At 32.2% G+C, this 25,641-nt stretch overlaps 1 protein-coding gene across 1 annotated transcript in view; it reads right to left on the bottom strand.

The window, feature by feature from the left end:
• LOC149902919 (alkaline phosphatase-like) overlaps window positions 1-25,641 on the bottom strand; it is an 88,798-nt gene that overhangs the window by 3,575 nt on the left and 59,582 nt on the right. Inside the window, exons 2-9 of the mRNA XM_090109402.1 lie at window positions 21,358-21,516; window positions 17,397-17,478; window positions 15,408-15,549; window positions 10,471-10,645; window positions 9,312-9,490; window positions 5,111-5,318; window positions 1,174-1,350; window positions 397-591 (exon numbers count right to left, since the gene is read on the bottom strand). Of these exons, the coding sequence (XP_089965528.1) occupies window positions 397-591; window positions 1,174-1,350; window positions 5,111-5,318; window positions 9,312-9,490; window positions 10,471-10,645; window positions 15,408-15,549; window positions 17,397-17,478; window positions 21,358-21,454 (1,255 nt within the window). The 5' untranslated portion in view covers window positions 21,455-21,516. The remainder of the gene's footprint in view (window positions 1-396; window positions 592-1,173; window positions 1,351-5,110; window positions 5,319-9,311; window positions 9,491-10,470; window positions 10,646-15,407; window positions 15,550-17,396; window positions 17,479-21,357; window positions 21,517-25,641) is intronic.

The raw sequence follows: 25,641 nt of genomic DNA, 5'->3' as shown, positions 1-25,641 counted from the left end.
AAATATATTATGAACATTACACGTTTATTCATTAACTAGCCTCGCGATTTGACCCGATCTTTAAGTATCTAATATTCATGAAAAATTTGTAGCAAATGTATGCAGTACTATTGAGTTTAGCACGTATTCTTAAAAAAAAAGACGGGTTGCACTCCGGGAGTGCCGGCAGAAGTGAAAACTTGATTATTAACGTTGAGCATGTTTGATATTTTGGAATGGTATCCGTCTTACGCTTTTTCGATCAGGTCACGTGTCCTGACGCGAGTTTAAAATTTTATACCCATTACAGAAAAAGTGCTCAACGCTGCTAAAGAAGTTTTCTCTTCAAAAAACATTCAATGTGCAGTTCTCCTAATAACTTACCTAAACTAAAGTGCAGACTCCTAAATAACTTACCTAAAATAGGATGCCCTCTAGGCGTAGCCTGACCACCAAACGTCAACACATGCCCGTGATCAGCTGTAACCACTATCAGAGTTTCCGCCGGGTTTACTTTCTCAAGTGCTGCTAATAATGCCGTTTCTAATTCTAGCGTTTCATCTAACGCTCTGTATGGATTGTTGTAATGATGAGCGTGGTCTATTCTTCCACCTATAACAAATTTATGAAATCACGCTCATTGTTCTTCAAAATGAAATGTAAAGAGGTAGACGCACACACGATTAGACTTCAAAGCAAGATGGCATTTCGTTATCGAAAAAGAAACAACTGAAGTAAAATGTGGCACATTGCGATGATTGATGATTCCTGGAGATATAATATAGGTACACAATTTTACTTATATAAAATCATTGGTTTTTATTTCGAACACAATCAGCAAACTGTAATATAGCAAAATATGTTCGCTATTCTATCTTTGTATTAAGTGTGTAGGATGAAAATCAATCAAATTAATCGTTCGGTAAATAATTCTACTCTTGCAAGTCATCTCTGAGTAATGTGCGGCATTGGAAGGCAGAACTCGGGAAATTGGATACAGGAAGCCATTAATTAATGTTATGGATACGGGAATATATCTCGAAACTTAATTGTTTACTATTATAATTACTATATAGCTACACGTGGCTGTTATATTAATATTAATCACATTAGAACAAAGTTTCCTTACTTTTACACAAAGCCTTAAAATTTTGAGTGACATAGTGTCACGGAAAGTACTAAAAGTCAACTCACCCTCGAGCAATAAGAAGAATCCCTTATCATTCTTTGTCAATATAGAAAGGGCAGCGCGTGTCATGTCAGCGAGTGACGGGTCTTCGGCCTTCACGTTTCCGCTTGCGCTTGTGCCGTCCTCGTCCGCTACCGCTCCTCGCTCCGCGTTGAACTCCATGTGGGAGTATTCGAATAAACCTGTATAATTATTAGTTGGTTTAATCACCTGTAGGTGATGAAATAATTATACATAATTCACCTGTATAATAAGTTGGTTTAATTTCATCATCATCATTAAGCCCATTATGTTCCCACTGCTGGTACTTGAGCAGTTTGGTACTTAGTTATCAATATCTAAACTGCTTCATGGGTCTGCTTATTGGCTTTTTGTTGTTTTTATACATATAGGTATGTTAAATGTTAACTTTAAGAAAGTTTATCGTAGTGATATTTATAACAGAAAGAAATAAAGGTTTTGAAGATGATGATGATGAAGGTGGACTAATTTACAAATAGATAGATATTATAATAATAAAAGATACAATATTATATGAAATAGGAGAGAGATAAACCCGAGAATAGCTTAGATCGCGGCTAGTATTCTACAAAATTCAGCCTTTATATTTAAGTACGAAAGCCCTAATCCTGTTGACAATATTAAATTGTTGATCTATCTTTCGAGCTTCTCATTAAAATACTAATAAAGCAAATAATTACTCCTTTTCATTAATTAATAGGTGCCGCTTATAAAGATAAACATTATAAAGCCCGCTTAGATTAGTAGATAATTCCATAACAGAGTTATAATAAGATAGCAGCGGATTCATTAAAATTTATCTTCGCATAAAGTTCGTTTAAAATTAATTAAAAAATGTGGTGTTTTGGATGAAGTTTTAATGTTATTTAGTCTGTGAAAAACATTTAAATGTTCGTTCGTAATAGACTTATTTTGTTACACGTGTATTAAGTCCTAATCTGATTGTATAAAGGTCAAAGACCTCATGAAACCTTACTCACTTATATTTTCTTGAGGCAGGAAGTACGGGATACTTTATTTAAGGCAAAACAGAGAATTCTTTATGAGGTTAACATCTACTTAAGGTCACTGAACTAGCACAGTCAGTGGCTATTAGGGTAACAATAAAACTTTAGTAAAATACATAAAAAAACAGGTAAACAACAACAAGAAATGTATATATTATATCACTTTATTCGAAATTATTTTACTGCTGTAGTAAACGTGTGGCACGACTGTAAAAGTATTTTATTAGTGTTTGCTTTAGCGCCTATATGAGTAATTATTAATTTATGTTTAAAAAGCATTATAACCACAACATATTTTATACAAGTACTTTACACCTAAAATGAAACACTGTACTTAGGTAAATCCTGACCCTTAATAAAACAATCAAAATCATTACACCTACCATTTACTTAACCTTCATATTTTTTCAAACGAATTTAAATATTTTAAAGCATAAGCAAAACCCAAGACGCATTTCCATTAAGTCTAGAGAGCAAATAAAGCAATACTGCTTCATGTTTACTGAGACGTCAGTCAAGCGACTAAAAGGATTCCAACTGGAGTGATTTTCCCCAGAAATGTTTGAATTCAGACACCCTTAATTAATTGCAGCGTCAAATATATTGCACGGTTTGAAAGCACGCCATTGATGCGGATGAGTTTGTAAATGGTAATAGTCACTTTAATAGTTATGTGATTGAAGAGTTTATTTATCAAGTTGTTAAGAGATTGTAGAATAAACGTTGGCTGTCGAAGTGGTATACTTTTTGTCGTCATAATTAAATATTTTTTGTATTTATTTATTCTTTGTGTAGCTTACTACATAATCTAAGTTACATGAACCTTAATATACTGAAATTGATTTAGATAAATGAACGGATTATGAGGCCAATTACTAATGGGTTCTAATCTTGTTAAAACCAAACTATAAATTTATAAAGAATAGAAAAAATTCGATCACGAGGCGGGACTCGAACCCGCATCCTACGCGCCATTCCGGGGCGGATACCTGACCAACTCAGCCACTCGTGACCCGCCAGAGTAATCGAATTTATTCTATTCTTTCAGTTTTATGTGTCTGAAGGGACACACCGCGCGCCATCTATTGAGATGATTAACAACCATTTAATCCAATAGAATAAATTCGATTACTCTGGCGGGTCACGAGTGGCTGAGTTGGTCAGGCATCCGCCCCGGAATGGCGCGTAGGATGCGGGTTCGAGTCCCGCCTCGTGATCGAATTTTTTCTATTCTTTATAAATTTATATTTATAAAGCATTTGAATGCCATAAAACCAAAAATATAAATTCAAAACCAAACTAATCAAATATAAAGCATTTCCCATATTATCTCCTTAATATTTTTCCTCATAGAAGATTTACAAACAGGATAGTGAAATTGATAGGATAATATAAATGAAAGAATACGTGTAACTTACAGTCGTATATATTGAAAAATTTTGGCAAATGCTATACAATTTTGTAGCTTGTAAAAGTTCAAAGCATCACCCGATCATTCATTTAAATGGCAACCTTCCTCCTGACACGCATCATTTTTTACCGTCAACAAACTCGGTTACAAGGTAATATAGTCTGTATGTTTTCAGGCCAAATTGGCCAGACAAACTTGTCACTGTGCCAAGATGCACATGTGAGACGATGGAAAACTTTCAAGATTGGTGAAACTTCCTTGAACGGAAATTTAATCGCGGAAAACATCGTTCCAACTGCGATTGCAGTAACTTATATATGACTAACTTTTTGTGGATGTGACATTTAATAATAGTTCTTGGTTAGAATAATAGTTGTGGTGAGGGCGGTGTTATATTGGCTTCATGATATTATCGGAAATTCTGTTCTTTCTTTGTACGAAAATAAACAAGGAAAATGGTGAATATCCCTCGCCTTTTAACTCCATTGACTTCTGACTCTATTGTAGCTAAATGAATGTCAATTTAATGCTTGATATTATTTACCTCGATCTTAAAATAATATGCTTCACAAATTTTGTAAAATATTATGAACTTAGCTATCAAATGAAGTGGAATGATTCGAGTCGTAACATAATATAGTTTTGTGCATTAAATAATTTATAGAATTAATGATCTCAAACGTGTGTTATTAAGGTTGATATTGCGTTATCAAGTCGCATCACTTTACGCCTCTCTGACTAACCATATGACGCTCTCAGTGATATAGGATATCCTGTTGCATAATGGCAATAGAATGACTAATACCTAGGACGTATCTAGAGCGCTCTCAGATAGACTGTAATATGAGACGATCTGTATAGTGCGAGGGAAGTGTTCGTGTAATAAAAATAGATTGACTAAAGTTTATAAATAATATGACTAAACTCTGCTAGACAATCAATCACTTAACGGTTTAATTTACTTCATAAATTTTGAAATTAAATGAAAAAATAACATTGTTTTAAACTAAGTAGTAGGTATCGTTAATAATGATTAACATAACGGCGTTTAAGGAAAAAAAGTTTGATCAAAGCCGCCTTGACCAAAATTCCGCGTTGTTTTTTACAAATTCATTCAAGCCTGAAAGTAATTATTTTTACGTAGCAAATAATCCACGGATCGTGGAACAAAATGTAGATCAAGCAAATTAGAATTGTACAAACATATCTATGCTAAATCCATAGCATCGGTAATAATTAACTTGACCTATAAGGAAAGGAAGTACCTACCTATGATAAAGTGATACTTTAATAGTTGTCATCCAGTATTACAGAAACATTCTTTGTAACTTATTTAGAACAATTTTGGCATTATATTTATATTTAACATGACTATTTTTTTCCATATTATATTTTTTTGTACCCAAGTATCGTAGGTTTTTGTCTATGTTAATAAAAACCTTCTTAGAATCAAAAATTCTACAATAATCTTAAGTTCCTCTATTCCTGTCTAATCATTCTTACCTAGCAAATAATCCACCGACCGTGGGTCAAGTTTGGACAGCTGTTCTCTTGTATGTATATACTGGGCTCGTAAATGCCGCCTTTTCTTTTCCCTTGCCCAGTCTTCTGCGAGATTTCTGCCATCTAATCTTCTGCCTTCTCGATTTGGATGCTCTGGATCTGGTGTTACGGTTGGTAAGAAGTGTCTTCTTCCACCACCCATTATAACCTAGGAAATAAAAAAGCATGTGTAATTTGAAATAGATTATTACTATTCTTCTGAAGATCTTGTATATAATTCTATGTTTCTCTTATCATTATTGACAAATTCAAATACAATATCCGTGAGAAAAATGTCCGAATTCAGTTCCGTGTTGCTACAACGAATCGTTAACAATAAAATTGAGGATAATTAAGATGTAATAAATAGAGACCCTTTCTAAGTATTAATTAAACTATAACAGATTGCTATTTTTACACTCCGACTAAAAATAATTATTGTGAACATTGAAAAAAAATTAAATACAAAATATAGATAGATAACAATTATAAGGCATATCCATTGTCCACTCATGTCTCATACAATATGAGGAATATGCATTATAGTACGATAATAGCTGACTCGATAATTGTTCACTTGTTGTTCACAAAAGAATATATCACATAATTCGCTTATCAGTTATAGTACCTACGTGAAAGCAACAGAATACAATTACATTGTATACCTATTGGCTCGAATAATTGCATTAATCTAACTCTGATTAGCTTCCAGATTCGTGATACGTGTTTGGTAGAGATGGTAATAGAGAATACAAACAACGGAATTCTGATATTCGGTCTCTGGTCAATAGCTATTTACATTTCCCCATGCTATAAGTTTATTCAGTGTTCAATGAAAATGTTATTCTTTCTCTCATTTATTTGGAAAATTAAACCAAACAGTGCCAGTGAGCAACATGAAATATTCTTATACTTTTTAAAAAAAAAAAAACTACGCGTAAATTTGCATTATTTTATGTGGTAATTAAAAAAATATCACCTTTCTTTTTATTTTTTGTAAAGTGCGAAACTAGAATATTAATTTATTATTTTAAGTTTTTCACACACGATAAACGTTCACGATTAAAATGCAAATAGCTAACGAGAATTAAACACTCTAAACTTGAATAAATGCTGTAATGTGTATGGCAAAGGATTAACTATGCAAGTTGAACAAAGCACAATGCCACTCAATGGCGAATCTCAGCTGCTTTTCATAAACAAAAGAGACGTAACGCCAGTTGAAACAAATAGCTTGAAGTCCACACAAGCTTGCTTAGAAACTGTAGTGCGGGAACACACTGTAATTGAAATGTTGTGAATCATGTTGTAGGTTTCAATGTTAGGTTCGTACTACTGTTGTTATAAATTTTGTATGTTTGTTTGTCAGTTACTCCTTTACGGAAAATCTGCAGAAACGATTTTCATATGGCACACAAATAGAAGATAATTTTTATTAACACACAGGATATTTTTATCCCGAAAATAGCACGGGAAAAGACTGTATCAATTAATTAAATATTTTATTACTGTTGAGATATTATTTTTTCGCCTTTTGTTTCCATCCATCTGTATAATCTCAGTGTAATTACTTTTATTGTTCTTTATTTAATATCTAAATTTTCCGGCTCTAAACACTGATAAAAGATGACCTTTACACTGTTAATTTCAAAATGAAAAAATGGACAATACATTTATATTTATTTTGATAACTTTAACAATTTCTTGTACAGGTTTAGTTTGATTCTCGTTGAATTTTAACAAAAATACTAATTTTTGTTGTACGAAAATATTATTATCTCTAGCAGGATACAAAAAGACGATCTACTTGCCTTTTATTAATATTCAATTAAAATTATAATTATAATATTCAATCAGTAAGACATAGAAAACAAGGAGGCACGGGACTTTTATTAAAATTGAAAACATTAATATTTATATTATAAATAACAAATATTAACGTATTTTTAGTAGGTATGTAACCTGTAGGAGCTAAATTTTCTTTTCGATTAAGCATGAAATGAAACTCCCTAATACCAAGAAAAATCAGTTAAGAATAAGATAAATTTAAGACTAATTTCTGTTAGAATCAATTGTGAAGCTTTTATAAATAAGAATAAATACATTAAGAGAATATCGCGTATAATGAAGCTGAGGAAAAATATTATAATTGCCATTTTAATAAGATAGGTATAGATACATATTATAAAATTTGTGAGAGGAATCTGCTAAAAATAGCATTTTATAAATTATTAATCGTATTTGTTGCAGAGTGGCAAATAAAATGCTTTTCTTGTATTTTAAGCAGTTACTTTTTCGTACGATACAATCACTTCGATGTTCCACAGAGTAGAGACCATAGATTATACACAGCAAAAGGAAGGCACGCAATTTAAAAAGAAATACAGATAATAAATATTTTACTTTATCAGTATTACTTTTGTTTTTGGATCACTTTTCATTAATAAAGAGTTTATTTTTTATTCAATTCACGTAATCCTGAATATAACGTTTTCTAAAAAGTTTTCACTTATAATACCACAAGAGCTTCAAAATTATCGGGTATTTTCCGATAGGTTCGTTGCAAACAAATGAAGGAGTCAAGTTTTTAGTCAAGGTTAAAAAATCACGAGCGCGAAGCGCGAGTGATTTTTCCTGAAAAACTTGACAACTTTATTTGTTTGCAGGGAACCTTGAGGGAAATGCCAGATAATTTTGAAGCTCGTGTGGTATTCGGGGGATTATTTTTCCGTCCCAAATGTCGGCCAATAATTTCACAATTGAATTCAACCTGTCAGTTTGACGTCAACGACCAGAGAAAATTTTCAAAAAATTATCAGTATAATACCACGTAGGTTGTACCACGTGACGTCGTATGGTGCAATTCTATTGGTCGATATTGGGGTCGGAAAAATAATCAATAATAATTAAAACGTAGAGCTTTAAAACGCATATTTTATAAGCAAAACAAAGGAAGTTTTATTGCTAGTTTCAATTGAAATAACTCGCAGAAACGCAGCACTAAAATTGTTTTAAAATATTTAACAACTAACATTTTAATTCGGTTCCGACTAAATTGGATATTTCTGTCTGTACGTAATTGCATACCATCGATCAAACAACCAAATATCGGGCTGTTGAATCTTTAATAATATTGTTTTTATTTGTTATCTAGTCAAATTATTCCCACAAATAAGATAAATAGGTCATCAATCTGATTGCTAGCGTAAATACTACTGAACCGATTACAATGAAATTTAGCACACGCATAGAGGGTAACTTGGATTAGCACATAGGATAAGTTTTATTCCGGAAATCCCACGGGAACGGGAACTGTGCAGGTTTTTCTTTGAAAACGCGGGAGAAGCCGCGGGCGTAAAGCAAATAGGACATAAATCTGATAGTAAGCACGTGTAAGATAATATTATAATAACAATATTTATGTACCCCATTTGTATTTGATTATAGCAGAAGCAATAAATACTTTAGGATCTAGGTTTTTGTATATCAAAATTCAAAGGATGTAAAAAGTGGTTCACACAAAGAATTAAATATAAGCTGTTGATGTTTGAACTTACATCGGGATAAGTGGCATTACTCACGCAATTTATATTCATGTGAGAAAGACTCGCATTGAATATTTCATCTCTCTTGTATTTACAAGTTCTTTAAGATATAGCTATACCTTTGATGTCTAAACTGTACTCTAATTTCGTGTTGCAACAATTAGGTATAGCAAATTAGCATTGTATTGTATCACACATACACAAATCTACACTACCTAATCCACGTAATTGATTAAAGATTTACATTTAGAATACAATTTGATTTTTTAATGGACTTTCATGCTATCGTAAACGTAAACATTTGTAAACACAATCAGCATTTGCAATGTTCATAAGAAGAAGGAGAGAACTTTCCTTTTGAAGTGAAACTTCTTTAGGCGTGAGAGTAAAATTTCAAGGTCGCGTCATGCCAATACCGCCACGTCATGCACTAAGGCGCCGATTTTGGTAACTTTGAATCTTGCCAAAGAAGTTTCATTTCTGACAAGTGTGCTCAGCACACACGCTCTTTTTTAATTTATTAAAAAATTTCGAAGCATTTTATAATAACACACCCACGCTGTATAGAAAAAATAACTTGCTCAAATTATTATTATTCTTAGTTATATTATACATACATTAATACTCCGTCCGGGTTCGTTTTCCACCAATTGCAGCGCTATATCCTTGCAATCGCGTCGCACCGTGGGTGGCACGCGACTATCATCCTCCCAGTACCGAGACGGAGCGTGGGCGTACAGTGCTGCCGGCGTCGCGTGGGTTATCCGTGCTGTTGTTACTATACCACTTGATTTGCCTGTAAAAAAGAGTTTTTAAGCTATTGCATAGCTTCTATCGCGGACCTTGAGCGCGGGGACCAAATCGAGAAATTCCGTAACGAAAAGACCTCACGCTCCCCACTCCGACGGGCTCGGAGGTGTGGCTTGAAGGCATGCTACGCAATAGCTTTACCGCGGCAGTCCCCGAGTGCCACACGTCTTTTTTTGAAACATTGATTTGCCTGTAAAAAGCTTTTTTAGGTTCAATGTAAGAAGTTCTGATTTAGGTTCACAACCATAGATAACGTTATACACACAACTTTGCTTTGGTTACCAACGCAACCACTTTTTCGGTTTGCTTGTGAAATAAGATCTTTGAAAATACAAAATATTAAGCTTTAAGGTTAATTAAACAAAAGAAGTTGATAATTATTAGCCATTTGATTAACAAAAAAATACAGGTTCATTTCACAAATTATTTAGCTTTATCGAGATATTATCAAAATTAATATGAAATCTCGACTTTCGTCTAAAATACCGGCAATTTGTTTTTAGACAACCTAATATTGATGTTCCAAACCACAATAAATACTCATAATCTTCCGTAAATGGATGTAGGATACACGAAATGGTCTATAAATTATTATTTGTACTCCATGGACATGTAAACAACAATTCTGGTGATGTGAATGTTTATTTATTTATTCGTGCATCGTTTCATTATATTTACATGTTATAAAACTGTAGAAGACTATGAACATGTGTGTAGTTTGTTGTGCTGGTTTCGAGAAATAATTCCTGGACTGATTTTGTTGAAACTTTTTTAGCAAAGTATTAAAATGCATAGAGAGAATTCAGATAAAAACAACATTTGAATTGTTTATATCTTGTCTAAGATCTTGTCAAATTTGATCTTAATCCATGGTGAATTTGTATTATGTGAATAATTATTATCTACATAAGCCTTTCTTATATTTCTAGATAATAAAACTCTTGCAAACAATATGTTTTTGCTTACCTGCATCATGAGCCCAATCAATCAAGGAAGTGACCTTAGAATTGATGGTAGAAGCGCAGTTATTGAACCTGGCTCCTGCGTCCAGGCCCAATGTTTCATATCTCGCCTTCACACCACATAAAAGTGCAGTTGCACAAGCTGATGACTCCCCGGTTTGCGCGTCCACGTTGTATGTCTATAAAAGTAATGACTTAAATTAGAAAGAAAATTTTATGTTGTTGTGTAATTTTCGTACTAAATATATTGTAATTCACCTGAATAGTTTTATAGACATGTACTTAAAGAATTATGGAAGTGTAGTTTATTTACTTCTCTAAATAATTAGCATTATGAAAGTTCTATGTCTACAAAAACCAGCGTAATATAAAATGTATATTATATAAAAATACGTCGGGAAATGTAAGGAGAGGCATTAAAAATCATTTTTACGAACTCTCCAACCTGGAAATCCTCACGCGTCATATTCGTTTAATGAAATTTATGAGCTAAAACTTGAAACTGTTTAACATTTAGTTTGTTAATTACGGCAAAACTTTGTGATTTAGATATGCCTTCATTACTTTCACATTTACATCATCATAGTTTATAAAAATTTAATTAGTTGTTAGGTACATTGAATTTTGGTGTTATATTATTGAATAAAAATATGTGGTAAATGCTTGGTAAATGTTAAAAATATGTACCTAATGACGTTTCAAAAGTGCTTCTAGAAGAAGTCTAATTGAGTATTTGAATTAAAAATTTTTTTGTGATAAATGGAAAGATTATATATTAGTTTTATAACAAAACTGTTTTTATTTTTATTTTTTTGCAATAATTCAAAAGTTATTTCAAAATAAAAATTAGTCTTTGAATGCAGTACCGAAGACACGCCGGCAACTCCCGAAGCGTCACCCAAGCGCGTGTGACGTCATAATGTTAGTTTTCACTCATTGCAGTTGATAGAACAATAAATATAGTTTGAAATACTTAACAGGATAATAAGGTAAATTTATGAAATTATTGTATTGTTACCGGGTTTTTATAAGTATACAAAATTTAAATTAAATCCGTCGGTTTATAGTGGGTCTAAATCGAATCGAAAGGAGAATTGGTTACATACAAACATATGTTTTAAGCTGATCCTGGCGATCCTTATCAGGATAAATTTATGATATTATTGTATTGTCATCGGACCTTGATAAGTGTTCAAAATTTGAACAAAATCCGTCGGTTTTAAGTGGGTCAAAATCGAGTCGAAACTTCGAAAGGATTCTGTTACATACAAACATACAGGTGAAGCTAATAAAAGCGTGTTAATACAGTGTTTTGATCTATTTAATTTTGTTGTCATTATTAAATTACATATTAAAAATATTTATTGTTAATTATATTACTTAAATTTATATTAAAAATGGCGAACCTCAAAAGTTATCGTTTTGTACCATTATGTACGAATACAACAAAGGCAACTCCTGACAAAAATCGGTGATCATAAATATATCAACATCTATTCTTGATGATTCTTATTTTTTTCGTAACTAACTAACTAATTCGGAACCAACTAACAAATCGTATTTTAGCAATAAACTTTCAATATTATTGTCTAGTCACGTGTAATAGCCGTAAACGCTATGTACTGCAGTTAATACATAGCTATAACATTATGACGTCACAACTGTGGTGACCAGTCATGGCGCGTTTTTAGTCACGTGATTCTAATTTAAATTTCATCAATTTTTAATTGCTTATAATTAACGGAAAAAAATGTTTTTGAAGTTATTTGTATTAAATATCAATATTATTAATAATAAAGTTTCAAAATACATAAAAAAAATCAATATTTTTTTTTTATTCAAATACTCAATTGAATAAATAAATGTTTGAGTTTGAGTTTGAGTTTGAATTTTTCATGTTTAAATATCTAATTTTCAACTTTTAAGCATAATTTTATCTAATATTATAGTATTTTCTATATGTAATAAATATTGCTTATACAAATAGAAAAATACTTCGGTCATAGTTGAACAGTCAAGTAATACTATTTACTTTTCTTAGACAAATATAAAACTATACAAACGTTGAGGAATGGAGCAAGTTCCAAGATTGTTTGACAAAACAATTGTATATATTCGGTTAGTAGGGTAAAGAGAATAGCTTGAACGGTTTATAAATTACTACGTATACTTATACCCCTCAAAAGGCATAATATAGTTGTCGACATTGTGTTGAAACAATACAAAGATATTTAATCACACTCTAGTTAACATATTGAATTCAGTCACAATTATGCTACTTTAAAATAATTGGACTTACAATAACGAGTCTTTTATGTAGATTGCAAATGAAGCTTTGTTTTAACAATGTATGCGACGAAATTATATTTAAATTATTGGGTTACGTTGAGAAGTCAGTGTGACTTATACCACGTTAGTTATAACCGCGTGGTTCTGTTAGAAATCTTATAAGATATTGAATAATATTTATTTATTATAAACATTCCGGCAAATAATACAGATAACATTTTAGATAAACGTACGTTTAACTGTATTAAATTACAACATTACACAAAAATCTTGAATTTGGTCAGATTTAGAATATACGACAATACTCGCAGCCCCGGCAGAAGTTATTCTGCCCTAATGCCCTTTTTCTTGTTCTCTCTCTATGATCATTTATTATTCCTTAAAAAAAACGGAAAAAAATTGGTCCAGTTCTTCGTTTCTCGAGTTTTAAGCTTAGCGATTGGCGATACATTTTTATTATATAAATATTATGTAATACAAGCAATTGTTCCTATTTACAATTTTGATACTATGAGAAGTTAGTGATCCTTACAATAAGGTCACGCCTGCTCATTCATCTTCATGTTACGCAGGATAAGCCCATGTGGAAACAGGGCTCGCACACGAATCACCACTGTGTAATGCTAAACATTTGTACTTAACTCCGCTTTGTATTTAATGTTGTTAAAATTGTACTGAAGAAAATAAAATTAAAGTTTTGTGGCAGATGATTAGAAATGTGTAGGAAAATAAATGATAAGATAATATTGTAAGGTAAGATGGTTTTATATATTTTTAACAGATTTTATAAGATAACCTATTAACCAAATAATAACTCAGGCCCCGGAATCACAGACACAATAGAAAATCTATATTGTGTCGTGGACCGATCGGGCCGTTCGGGGCTCAATGGGCTAATTAGTACCTAGGTGAACACAATTTATATATGAAGTAGATGTAGCTGTACAGTTACAAAACAAAAGACAGATATTCATTATTATCATTTGTGAAATAAGGATGGCAAATTGTTTAATAATCCGTCTACAAAACTGGCTAATAAGGATGAAAACCAAGGCGTGCGAGTTAGAATTAATGCCTAATTAAAAAGTAACTAGCTAAGGCTTAGTACAGTGTGCTCATATTTATGTAACGCAATCTTGACTCCCTTGTTCTAATCCCGACCTTTACGTATGATAAGACAATGTATACGCCTTAATTTTAATTAAATATCTTTACAGTGCGTGCGTGTAATACGAAAATAAGATATGTAAATGTGAAATGTAATATATCTCGAGGAATCTTTATTATGAATCCGTTTCTTGGAAACAATATTAAAATTTTCGTGCTGAGTAAATTAAAAAAAGATGTAATAAAATGGAACATGTGTAACGTTCAACAATTATGTTGGGTCGTAGACAGATGTTTGGTTTAGAAATGTAATATGTTCTGAAGTGAAAAATAAATAATAATTTATTTTGCATAAAATTTGGTGGATAAACTGCCAGCAGTTTGGAGCAGCCAGCAGTTTATTTGTAGAGGTGACAGTTTTTAATCACCGCTATCAAATATTAAACAATGTTTTACCAGGTCTGAATTATACCTTGAAAACAATTATTTACTTATTTCCTTTTAGTATAAGAATCGCAAATTCGCAAATTCACACAAAATCGCAAATTCAAGCTTAACAAGCTCTATTAAGCGTCGATTACGTCACACGGTTTAATCGGTTGTAACGTCCGCAACCAACACTGCCAAAAACTATTTGGCCTGTACTTAAGTTAATTTAAGAAAGCTCTTAGCCGCTTGGCCACTAAAACGTTTTTAATTACGTCGAGAACCGGGCTTGGAAAATGTATTGAGGACCTAATTGGCACATTCTGTGGTGGGCAGCGACGTTGGATTACTACTTACTAGGGAGTACTTATTTAATTTATGTACAATGTCGTTTTAAAAAAAATAAAGAATCTAATTTTCCTTATACAACTATTATAAATTTCAAGTTCAAAACCAAACATATGACGACCTTATCATCTGATGCAACAACTGCTAACTACTGTCCGAGCACATACCTACCAATTAAATTTAATCAGTCTATGATTAAACAGAACACATAACATTAGTGAAAAGCATTGTACACGAACTGCTCACTACGGAGCACATACCTTCTACAAACAAACCAAACCCAAACCAAACAGAAGACATTATCGTAGCTAATGCGACGGCTACTTACTATTAAACGTGCACATTCCTCTGATAAACAAACTGGTGTCCAACCAAACAGACATTACCAGGTAATGCGACAATTTTCTCTCTAACCATTTACAATTAATAAAAGAGTATCTAACCAAGAAGACATTACCTTACCTGATGGAGGAACTACTCAATACTAAGCTACTCCCTACATTACCGCATACATGCCTCTTATAAACAACCAGCCTCCAACCAAATAGGTTTCCTAATACACTAGCTACTTACTTCCTTAACACACCTCTTACTAACAAACCAATCTACTCAGGCATTACCTTACCATATTATACAAAAGCTGCTCACGGGGCACATACCTCAATAAACAGACCAATTTCTACTCAAGTATTACCTGACACCTGACCAAATTCAAAAGGGTACTGGGCACATGAATCTTACAAACAAACCTTCTAAACAAGAAGACGTTACCTTAGCTAATGCAACTGCAGGGAATGTATCCCACACTAAGTCTGTGTCCTCCCCGCTCTGACCACGCCGTTGTCCTCGCAGTATTCGCGCAGCGGTTGCGGTTGTTAAGCTCATACCGTCTCCCACTACCAGTATCACGTTCCTGGGGAATAATATTGTGTGAGTAAATACAGATACAGTTATGTTTAGGTAATAAATAGCTCTCTTGAGCTGTAGGAGGAGCTATTTTAATGTATACCTATGCAGAATATGTAAAATTTCGTAAGTGCAATTATTGTTTTTAGTCAAAAGATGCGAAAATAAAGTTATAAATGTACTTTGGTTTTAGTAATGCTAAATTTTACATAATTTTTAGTGTAATAAACACCGTGTATTATAAAAATTAAAATAAGAATAGGTAAGTCTCGATATCAAAATAATATTTACTTACGTATTTAGAAAAACTGTTTGTACTGGATAATATTATTATAGTCATTGTCAAAGAACTAAATACTTATCCAAACTATCAATCTACTAACACTTAAAATCACTTACTCCAGCAAAACAAACTTCATTATGAATAATACATTCTAAAGGAGCAATCTTAATTTAAATTCCCATATCATAACAGAAGCCTACGAAAACCCGCACTTAACGATGCAAAGATGGAAGGCGTCATCTCAGTTCTCTGGCGCGGAATTATTTATGATTGTCCTGAATTTGAAATTTATTAGAGAAAGCTGCTTTTATGTGCGACATAAATGAACGCCACATACTATGTAATAAACTGGGTCAAAAATCTAAATCACCAACTTATGTTTTAGTGCTATCTAGATACTAACTTTTATGATTATATTTATTTATTTAGTTTTCTTGTTTATATGTATCGAATATTAAACCTACTAATTTATACCTTTATTAATTAAGAATGAATATTGGGTTGATAAATGTTCAGACTTCAGTCGTTCTTAGAATTTGAGTTTAAATAATCTACGTCTAATCAATGATATCGAAGCCTCATGAGTCATGATTGATTATACTTTGTGTCGTTCTGCAAAGATTTCACAGTCTAGAACGCTTAACATTATTGGGTTGAATTAACATTAAACACGCAACAATTACTAGGTATATGTTCAAAGACGATCCATGCTATGTTAGAACTTTATAGTAAACAGTTTGGGCGAAAGCCTGCGTATTTCCGATTCAAGAGCTTTATCGGTATTATAATATTTTCGATTATTGGATGCCGTGCCATGAATAAATAAAATACAACACTTTATGTACCTATTCCGTCTTATAAATTCCTATTAACCGACTCCTAAACTAGATTGTTTTATGAAAGAGCTTGTTAGAATGCCAATGTAATAATAGCGTAGCTTTATTTTTACGAATACAACGTTAATAAAATAAATCTAATAAAAGATAAGTAACGTGTTGACATTGACCATTAAAGTAAAATCTTTGGAGGGTCACATTATTTTGGGCTATTAATTTATCGGACTCGTTACACAGAGTAAATTGCTCGTAAGGTCGTTCTTTGATAAATTACAGTTGCCTTTTTATGGTCTAAAATCTTTGGGGAAAACGAACAAAATGAGATTGTAAACTTTTATAAATTACTTTAAAATTACGATGAAAAACAGCGAAACGGTACATAATAGAACAGTTTCAGGAACATTGTGTAGAATTTTTTCAAAGTTGTGACCGTGAATTTTACGCCACGTTAAGGCTTAAATTGATTATCCTTTTGATATTTAATTCAATATGCACCCATATTGATAGTAGATAGGTACATAATAATCATGCAATATCAAATTTACATTAGAAAAAATTTCATTCAATTTAATTTCGCCGTTTTGATGTAATCCAGAGAAAAAATTTCAATTTAAAGTAGGTATAATATGCATCATTGTATCTATCATCTGAAAAAGCTTATACATAGGTATACCTACGTAGGTACATACAATACAACTTAAATATATAAATAATTATATAAAAAATTACACTTACTTGGCTATAGGGTTTTTTCCAGTTGCGTATTGAAGTCGCTTTTGTAACGTTTCTTGGGCCTGTGTATACCAATATTGACGATCTGTATGGAAAATAAAAGAAACATATTATTAGTACTTATACCTAATGGTGGCCGTCACACATACATGAAAAAAACGTTTTACATTCGTATTAAAACTTATTTTATTTCACTTAACAATATTTTGATTAAATTTATCCATATATCGATTACCGATCGTGGTCCCTGCGCCGATTCTAAATGCAGCCGCCATCTTTTTTCGCGGGTCCAAAATCCGTGTTCCTGATTGGTCCGTGCTAGCGTCTTGTGACCAATCAGGTTTCTTAGCTTCAAGGTCAACGTCATGGTCAACACAGATAATAAAAATAATAAAAGAAAAAAGTTAATTGCTTACGTTGTGTTAGATTTGTTTTTTTTTTATTATCTTTAACGATTGTTTACGTTTATTTTTCCAAAATACAACCTAATTTACTTTTAAGATATAAATAATATAAAATCTAAAACTTTTTCACAAAATACGTTCGCTCTTTTTAAGATCATAAATTGATGAAATAACAAATTGAAACAGACAGATGAGAAAATTAAATAAAATATGTTGTACACTTTGAAGTTCAAATAATTATTAATTTAACGTTAGTGACTGTGCTTATTATTGCATAAACTGAATTTAATAAGGGCGGTCTTTCAAACAATCATTTTTTTCGGTCGTTCTGTTTTCTTATAAAACGTTTTCAATACTTTAATATTATTAAATTGAAAGTCTGGCATACAAGCCGTTTGTTTCCAATTATCTTTATTCGTTCCTCACCAAACTAAAGTATAAAATAAAAATCTAAATTCGCATAATGCTCCCATTATCTAATCTCGTAAATAGCGTTTATTTGACGTTACCCAAAACGCTGCATGTAAATTAGTTTAGTTCATACATAACACGGTTTGCGGAAAACGCGACCAATTTAATGAACAATGCAGCATATTTTAAGTCTTCGTAACAACTTGGTAACTGTATATCCTGAATACATTTTGCTTACGCTAAAGTGTTTAATAAATGCCCCGAGAATACAATTTTCTGCGACTGAGTATTGTTCAAAGTTTAGATTGCGTTGGTTTAGCTGAGGATGGCTGACACGAAGTTTAATGCGCCTTAGATTCTTGAAGACACGGATTTTAGGATTGGATTCTGCATTCCAGCAAGAATAGTGATATTAATCTTTGTTGTTTGTTTTAGAATACCACTGAGAAGAATCTTTATATCTTCGTGGTCGAACCTGCCGGTATTTTTCTTTTAGTTTTTGTTTTTATAATGAATACCTATTTAGTTTCAACTGGTTTCAACGCATGGCGACTATGAATATATAATATGAATGTAATATTCACATTTACTAAAAGTAGAACGACTATGTCAACAACATAATATTGTAACATCAATCCACACGACCCGTTCCCGCAGTGATAACAATAAATCAAATAAACTGATGATATCATAAAATAATAAATCAATCAAAAAATAAATCTATGCAAAATAAATTTCTAAAAGCAATGTTTATATCTCCATGATACATTGAATCAAACGTTTAATCTACCCAGTTCGTTTTAACCGTTTAGCAAACAACGAATAACGCGAATTTACCAAAATACTCGTGATCGCAACCAAAATAATATTTACATTTGAAGCTCCGAAAAGGCCTTTGTATATTACGCAAATTGTGACGATTGATTACGTTGTTATTTGAGTAAATAATAAAAAATAGCGGCACAAAATTTATTAAAGCCGGAAGGGAAGAGGACCGAATGTTTGTCTATTCAATTTAATGTCTTGAGATGAAATTCATAATTAATAAATTATTCTGTTGTTAATATAATCATTACGGATGTCCCTTTGGGCATACCCAAAAGGACATCCGTAGTAATTATTATTCTAGGCAATTTTTTTATCAACACCAACCATTAGCTATTTATTTATTGTTATTCTCAAAACCTTTTTTTACATTCCGATACAGTTTCTTACCAACTCGTCTTTGTATAACCTGCTCTCCTTTTGCACATTTATGAAATTTATATATTATGACGTGTCAATAGCGTTTCTAAATTTACTCGTATTAACACAATAATAAATACCCCTTACTTCCAGGAAATTTGCCTCATACTACCTACATCAAAATATAAACAAAAGCGCCATGATATTCCAAGATAAATAGAGGTTTATATATAGAAATTTCTATATTATCTTCATGATCCGCTTTGTGATTCAAGCACCTGTTCAAAGATCGTAACTTACGAGCTGCAAAAATGTATTCGAGTGCCCTCAAAGCCGGCCGACACTTGAGGCGTGACGAGTGCCAAACAACTTCGCTAACTTCGATATAATATCGTTTGTCCACCAACAGAGACAGACAGAACTTTCTAGAGACTCTAAAGTATAGACTATTATAAGGACTATGTTGTGTTTTCTAGTGCCTTTGTGCTTTGTGGCAAGTTAAAGATAAAAATAATACCTATATTAGATATCTCTTCTCAATTATGTATCATAAATGATGAAAGAGAAATCTAGTTTGTGCTTGTGGTGATGTGATATTCCTTTTCTACACACTACAATATTGTTCTCTTAAGGACTTTTTATCTAGAATTCAGTCTATTCTTGCCTTCTAAGTATGTTGTAAAAGAAATAATACTCAGTAGTATGTAATTTTGCTATTTATATATACTGTAAATAATATGACACATACAGACCTACGGACATATTTTAGTTTCTAGGCTTTTATTGCCGTTTTAAGTGGACTAACGGCCTTATATATTTACTTAGTGACAACAGAGATAAATCTGAAACGATTTATTGACTAAGTTTTATAGCGATATGTTTATATTGTGTAATTTCCCGTTAACGTTGTTGAGTTTTGTCAAGTACATTGTTTACTTCAGAAAATACAAGTTTTCATTGTTTTTATTTCTTTTAAGGGTGCGTATAAAGCAAAATTACCAATCTTCTATTAGATGATACGTGTAATATTCAAGACCAAATCTAAAAAATAAAATATATATCAAACTAGATGATATGTTCAACGATTCTGTTCAATCAAAAACATAAAATATTAAAATTGACTCGATAAAAAAAAATCACCAAGTTAGCTCTAATTTTCACACTTTTACGTTTTCTACTTGACATGGTAATACTTATTATGATTTTTTTTTTCATAAACAATTATATTAAAACATTTGCAAGATATTTGTCAGAGCATTTTGTGTAATTACTTTTAGTTTTGGTTTTATCTGCGATACACCACTTTTGGCGCTCTTTTTTTCTCGAGATAAACGTTTGGTTTTGTCACGATAAAAGTGGTTTATCGCAGATAAAACCAAAACTAAAAGTAATTACACAAAATGCTCTGACAAATATCTTGCAAATGTTTTAATATAATTGTTTATGAAAAAAAAAATCATAATAAGTATTACCATGTCAAGTAGAAAACGTAAAAGTGTGAAAATTAGAGCTAACTTGGTGATTTTTTTTTATCGAGTCAATTTTAATATTTTATGTTTTTGATTGAACAGAATCGTTGAACATATCATCTAGTTTGATATATATTTTATTTTTTAGATTTGGTCTTGAATATTACACGTGTCATCTAATAGAAGATTGGTAATTTTGCTTTATACGCACCCTTAATGTTTTGAGAAAACCTATTTTGATTAAGAAATTACCTGCTAATACCATAATAATAATATTATTTGTTATTCTACTTTCAGAAATAAAGAAATTGTTACTTTTAATTATTGTAAGCATGATTTCAAAGGAGAAGTTTGCCTAACACCGTTGTCCTTTTCAACTGAATACATAAATAGTCATATACTTACCAACGTACCTACTTGTACGTGTTTTGTATCACTATGGCGGTATGTATTACTGCAGCCAATACAAGAACCATCACATTCATAAACACTTACCATAAGTTTCCTTGACCTCCGCATTCATGGGCGCGGGAGAGAGCACGCCAGTACTAATCGTGGACACCATGATCACGACGCAGCACCAAGCACTCATGGTTGGCTAGCTTCATGGGTGCTGAGGTCTGCTCCACGTGGACGCTATCAACCGTGAAACATCTGTAGAAAGAAGTTCTTTTAAATGTGATGTAGATACATGATGTTAAATGAAATTAAGGGAACTTTTGTTGTTGAATTGTAAACCTACAATACACAACTAGACTTACAATCACAATTTTCTGAACTCTGAAGCAAAAGTCTGGTTACGCGTCCAGTAATGAGAGCTTTCTATTGAGCGTAAGTACCTTTACAATATTTGTTTAATCTTATCTACGCCGCTCGGACAGTTTTAGTGACCAAATGTTTGCATTAAGTGGTTGAGATTAAAACATAGCATCAAAATATTGCGCAAATAATAATCTTAAAAGTAACGATATGTAGAATTAATAATATGGTAAATACTGATTGATTTTACGTCCAACAAACTTTCAGAAAACTCTTAATATTTATTTATTTTTTTATTTATGTAATAAACTAGCTTTCCGCCTGCGGCTTCGCCCGCTTTGTCTAAAACCTAATAAATTTTATACTAAAACCTTCCTCTTGATCACTCTATCTATTAAAAAAACCGCATCCAAATCCGTTGCGTTGTTTTAAGCATACAAAGGGACATCGGGATTCGGGACAGAGAAAGCGACTTTATTTTATACTATGTAGTGATGATACATTAATTATCCCTAATAACACGTTACGTAATAATTGATGTCCGTACCTAAGGCATACCTATAGTCTTCGTTTGATATCAGATAGTGCCAATAAGGCAGAATATTGTTATATTATATGATAATTTGCAAAGCACAGCTAATTGCCGTACTAAGTAATTAATCACACCGTTATTGATCTGTTATGGCCCGTGTTCACTTGGCAACATTTTCAATATTATATACAAATAAACGAAAATGTTTGACTGTGATATATTTACAGTATTTTTTTTACTAATCTGTACAATCCTTATACTTATACTAATCCCGATTTTATTAGCAAAAATATTTAACGTTATCATTTACGTATAATAAAAGTAGTAAAATCATAATAACTGCAATCTATCTATATAATATATAAAACTGAAAGGTAACTGATATAGTGATCTAGGGGAGACCGGGTTTGGTTGTCTCACGGGTTGTTTGTCACAGCGGTCTTAACACAAAACTGAACTATCGAATAAGTCTGTTGAACAGCGTGGCAAGAGCGATACAGTGAAAACGCTGTCCCAACTTCGCGTCAGACCGCTCCGATCTGCCGTGAGGGCCTCACACGTGTTGTTTTCGCACAGCAAAAGTAAATTTTTGTGCTGCTGTGTCGAACCTCGTAATTATACGTTCTTGTTTTACAGTAATAATCTTTCAGTTCATTTGATGATGATGAAATGTGTTTTATAATATCGTAGTATAGTTTTTTAGATATTCATTGATCGGAATTTATTTTATTTTCATAAAACGTGTTATGGGGCTCGTTGTCACAAATTTTCGGGGGCTGGTTGTCACCTATCAACCAGCCCCCTGTATGCGAGATGACTTTAATTGCGTTTTGAGGTTGTTTGTTTTAGCCGTAAATTTTCAATCAACACCGGAAAATCACCCTAACAAACCTGCTGGAAGTCCATCTGTCCTTGATGACTCTATATTGACTCACGATTATTATTGTTTGCTAAAATTGTGATTGATTAATATTCAGACTGAAATAAAGACCGTAGACACGGTTTCATTTGGTTAAGAGTTCTTAATTAAAAATTATTCCGTAAAATTATAAGACCAAAGTGTGACTTTCTATTTATAAATTGCCTGTTATTTAGTACGTGACTACCTACCCTAGGCATTGTGACAACCATGCCTGACCCGGGGTTATAAGTCACATTTTTCTTTAGAGTGAAAATACAAAATATTTCTACAACTGATAATATTACACAAAAATACGTTTATTTATTTTGTAACAGAATAATTACACTATCTTTTGATATACAAATATCATTCCTAAACAACGTATTTTGGAAGTTACATAAAAAAAGTTAAAAATGTGACTTTCATCCCCGCTCTCCCCTATCAACGCACAGCCCAAACCACTGGACGTATCGGGCTGAAATTTGGCATGAAGGTAGATGTTAGGCATTCGCTAAGAAAGGATTTCCTGAAATTCTTGCGGGAACGGGGAAAAACGGGGATGCACGTACAAAGTCGTGGGAGAAAGCTAGTTAAGAATAAATGTTTAAAAATGAATAACGCTAAAGCAAGAACAAAATAAAAACGCCTCTTATATTTGCAATCAAAATTTAAACGCTCGTCAATCCTTTTTATATTATAAAGTACTAAAACTCATCTGACAAAATTGGTTATCATAATAGATTGTGACAAATACATTGACCACAATATGCGGTTATCGTTAGCACTAGTCGATTGTTTACGATCAGTGGACACGCTTCATGAAATCCGAATCGAAAATATCATTTTCAGTTAATATATCGCTGACGCTTTTCAGTTTGATTCATTTGGCGTTAAATCATTTTAACCGCTTGTTCGAATTTTTCCACATTGTAAACGCAAGTTTGTTCTGTATTTATATTGATATATACACTGGCTTATTTATGCATCGATAAATTTTTACGGACCCATTTTTTATTAATTTTCGTTGTTCCGCAGTCCTTTATTGTAGATCTCTTTTGTTTATTGTTGATTTACGGAACAGCTATAATAAAGACGATTAAATGAAATATATATCGGTATATGCTGTTTATCTTGCATTATATGTGATATTCATCAATTGATTAAATTGTAAAACAATTGTTGTGAAATTAACGTGTGCGTTCTTGGAAGAATGGACTTTCTGGGTTCTTAATTATGTGTATCATTTTCGTAATAGTCCATTTGCCAGATTTAATACTATTACAGCAGTAAAATCGCAGTTTTACAAACAAGAGCCCTTTAACTTATAAAATAGTTTAATCTATTAACTGCCAAAGCACCCGCAAGGTAAATAACATCAAATTCTTCCTGCAATACGGAGTTACTTTGTCTTTCGGAAGTTAGGTTTAGACGGCACGAACTTTACTGGTTTGCTCAAGTGCTCGCGGTAAACTCAAAACTTTACCTTTTACGCGATGTTCATTAAGAACTTTGCACGTATAAATTACAAAGAACATGTCCATTATTTATTTATGAGGTGTTATTGGAACAATGAAAAGCGAATTGTTTGAATAGATGTGTATTATTACGCCAAAGCAGCAAGGGAATGCAATAAGCTGAGTTCGCAACGGGTTCTGCGACTATAATCTCCTTTTGAAAGTCGAGAGCCGGCACTTTGACTAAAAATAGTTGGCGAAACCTAAAATAGCTACTACCTTATAGCAGCAAATTAAACCAGTTTTACTATTTTTCAAATTATTTTAATAACGATTAATATTAATATCTCTTTGACTTCGAAAAAATGTAAAGAGTAAAGCGCGTCACACACGGTGAAGATATTATACCTAATATTTTATCTTAAGATACTGTAATATTTTATATTACAGTATCTTAAGGTATCCGGTATCAGCGTTCTGACCATCATTTTTCTTTTTGTCATTGCGTACTAAGACCCCTGTAGAACCGCCATCCTGTTACAAATGACCCACAAAATTTCGGGTTATTTGTAAGAGACACTAGTAATATAAAACCTAAGTATAAAACATTTGTGTAATTGTTTTTTACAAAATTTGCTCAATTAAAACGGTTTGGATTGTTCGACACTTTCATGAATATAATTCTATAATAGCCTTTTTTTTTAATTTTCAATCTAACATGCACAATTTGCATATTGTACATTGTTGAACGTAATCTAACGTATACAATGTTAAATGAGATCATAAAAAGCATTAGCATGGAAAAAACAAAGCTTAATCACGGGTTTATAGGTACCCTGGTTTAGAAACTAACCACAGTCACGCAACACGATATCGGTTTATTGCCGCCTTCCGAGTTAGCTTACATTTACACGCTCGTTACTAACACAAATAGTACTCTATCCTCGTTCATGTTACTAATTAGTTCGTGGCTCCATAAAGCTGCAGTCTTTTTATGCCACGTTAGTAAAGACGCAGTCGTGATATTCATAAAGACTATTACATACGCAAAAGCAAGAAAGAACTTTCGGGTGAAATGAATTCAGCTAACAGCCTGAAAAACTTTTAATTAACTGTCAAAATTTTATCATTTT

Source organism: Colias eurytheme, chromosome 14 (genome assembly GCF_061535395.1).
Source record: "Colias eurytheme isolate Ceu_HAF_F1 chromosome 14, ilColEury1 Martin Lab GWU primary, whole genome shotgun sequence".
Taxonomy (NCBI): domain Eukaryota; kingdom Metazoa; phylum Arthropoda; class Insecta; order Lepidoptera; family Pieridae; genus Colias; species Colias eurytheme.
The sequence above is the reverse complement of the archived record's forward strand: the minus strand, read 5'-3'. Positions and strand labels throughout refer to the sequence as shown.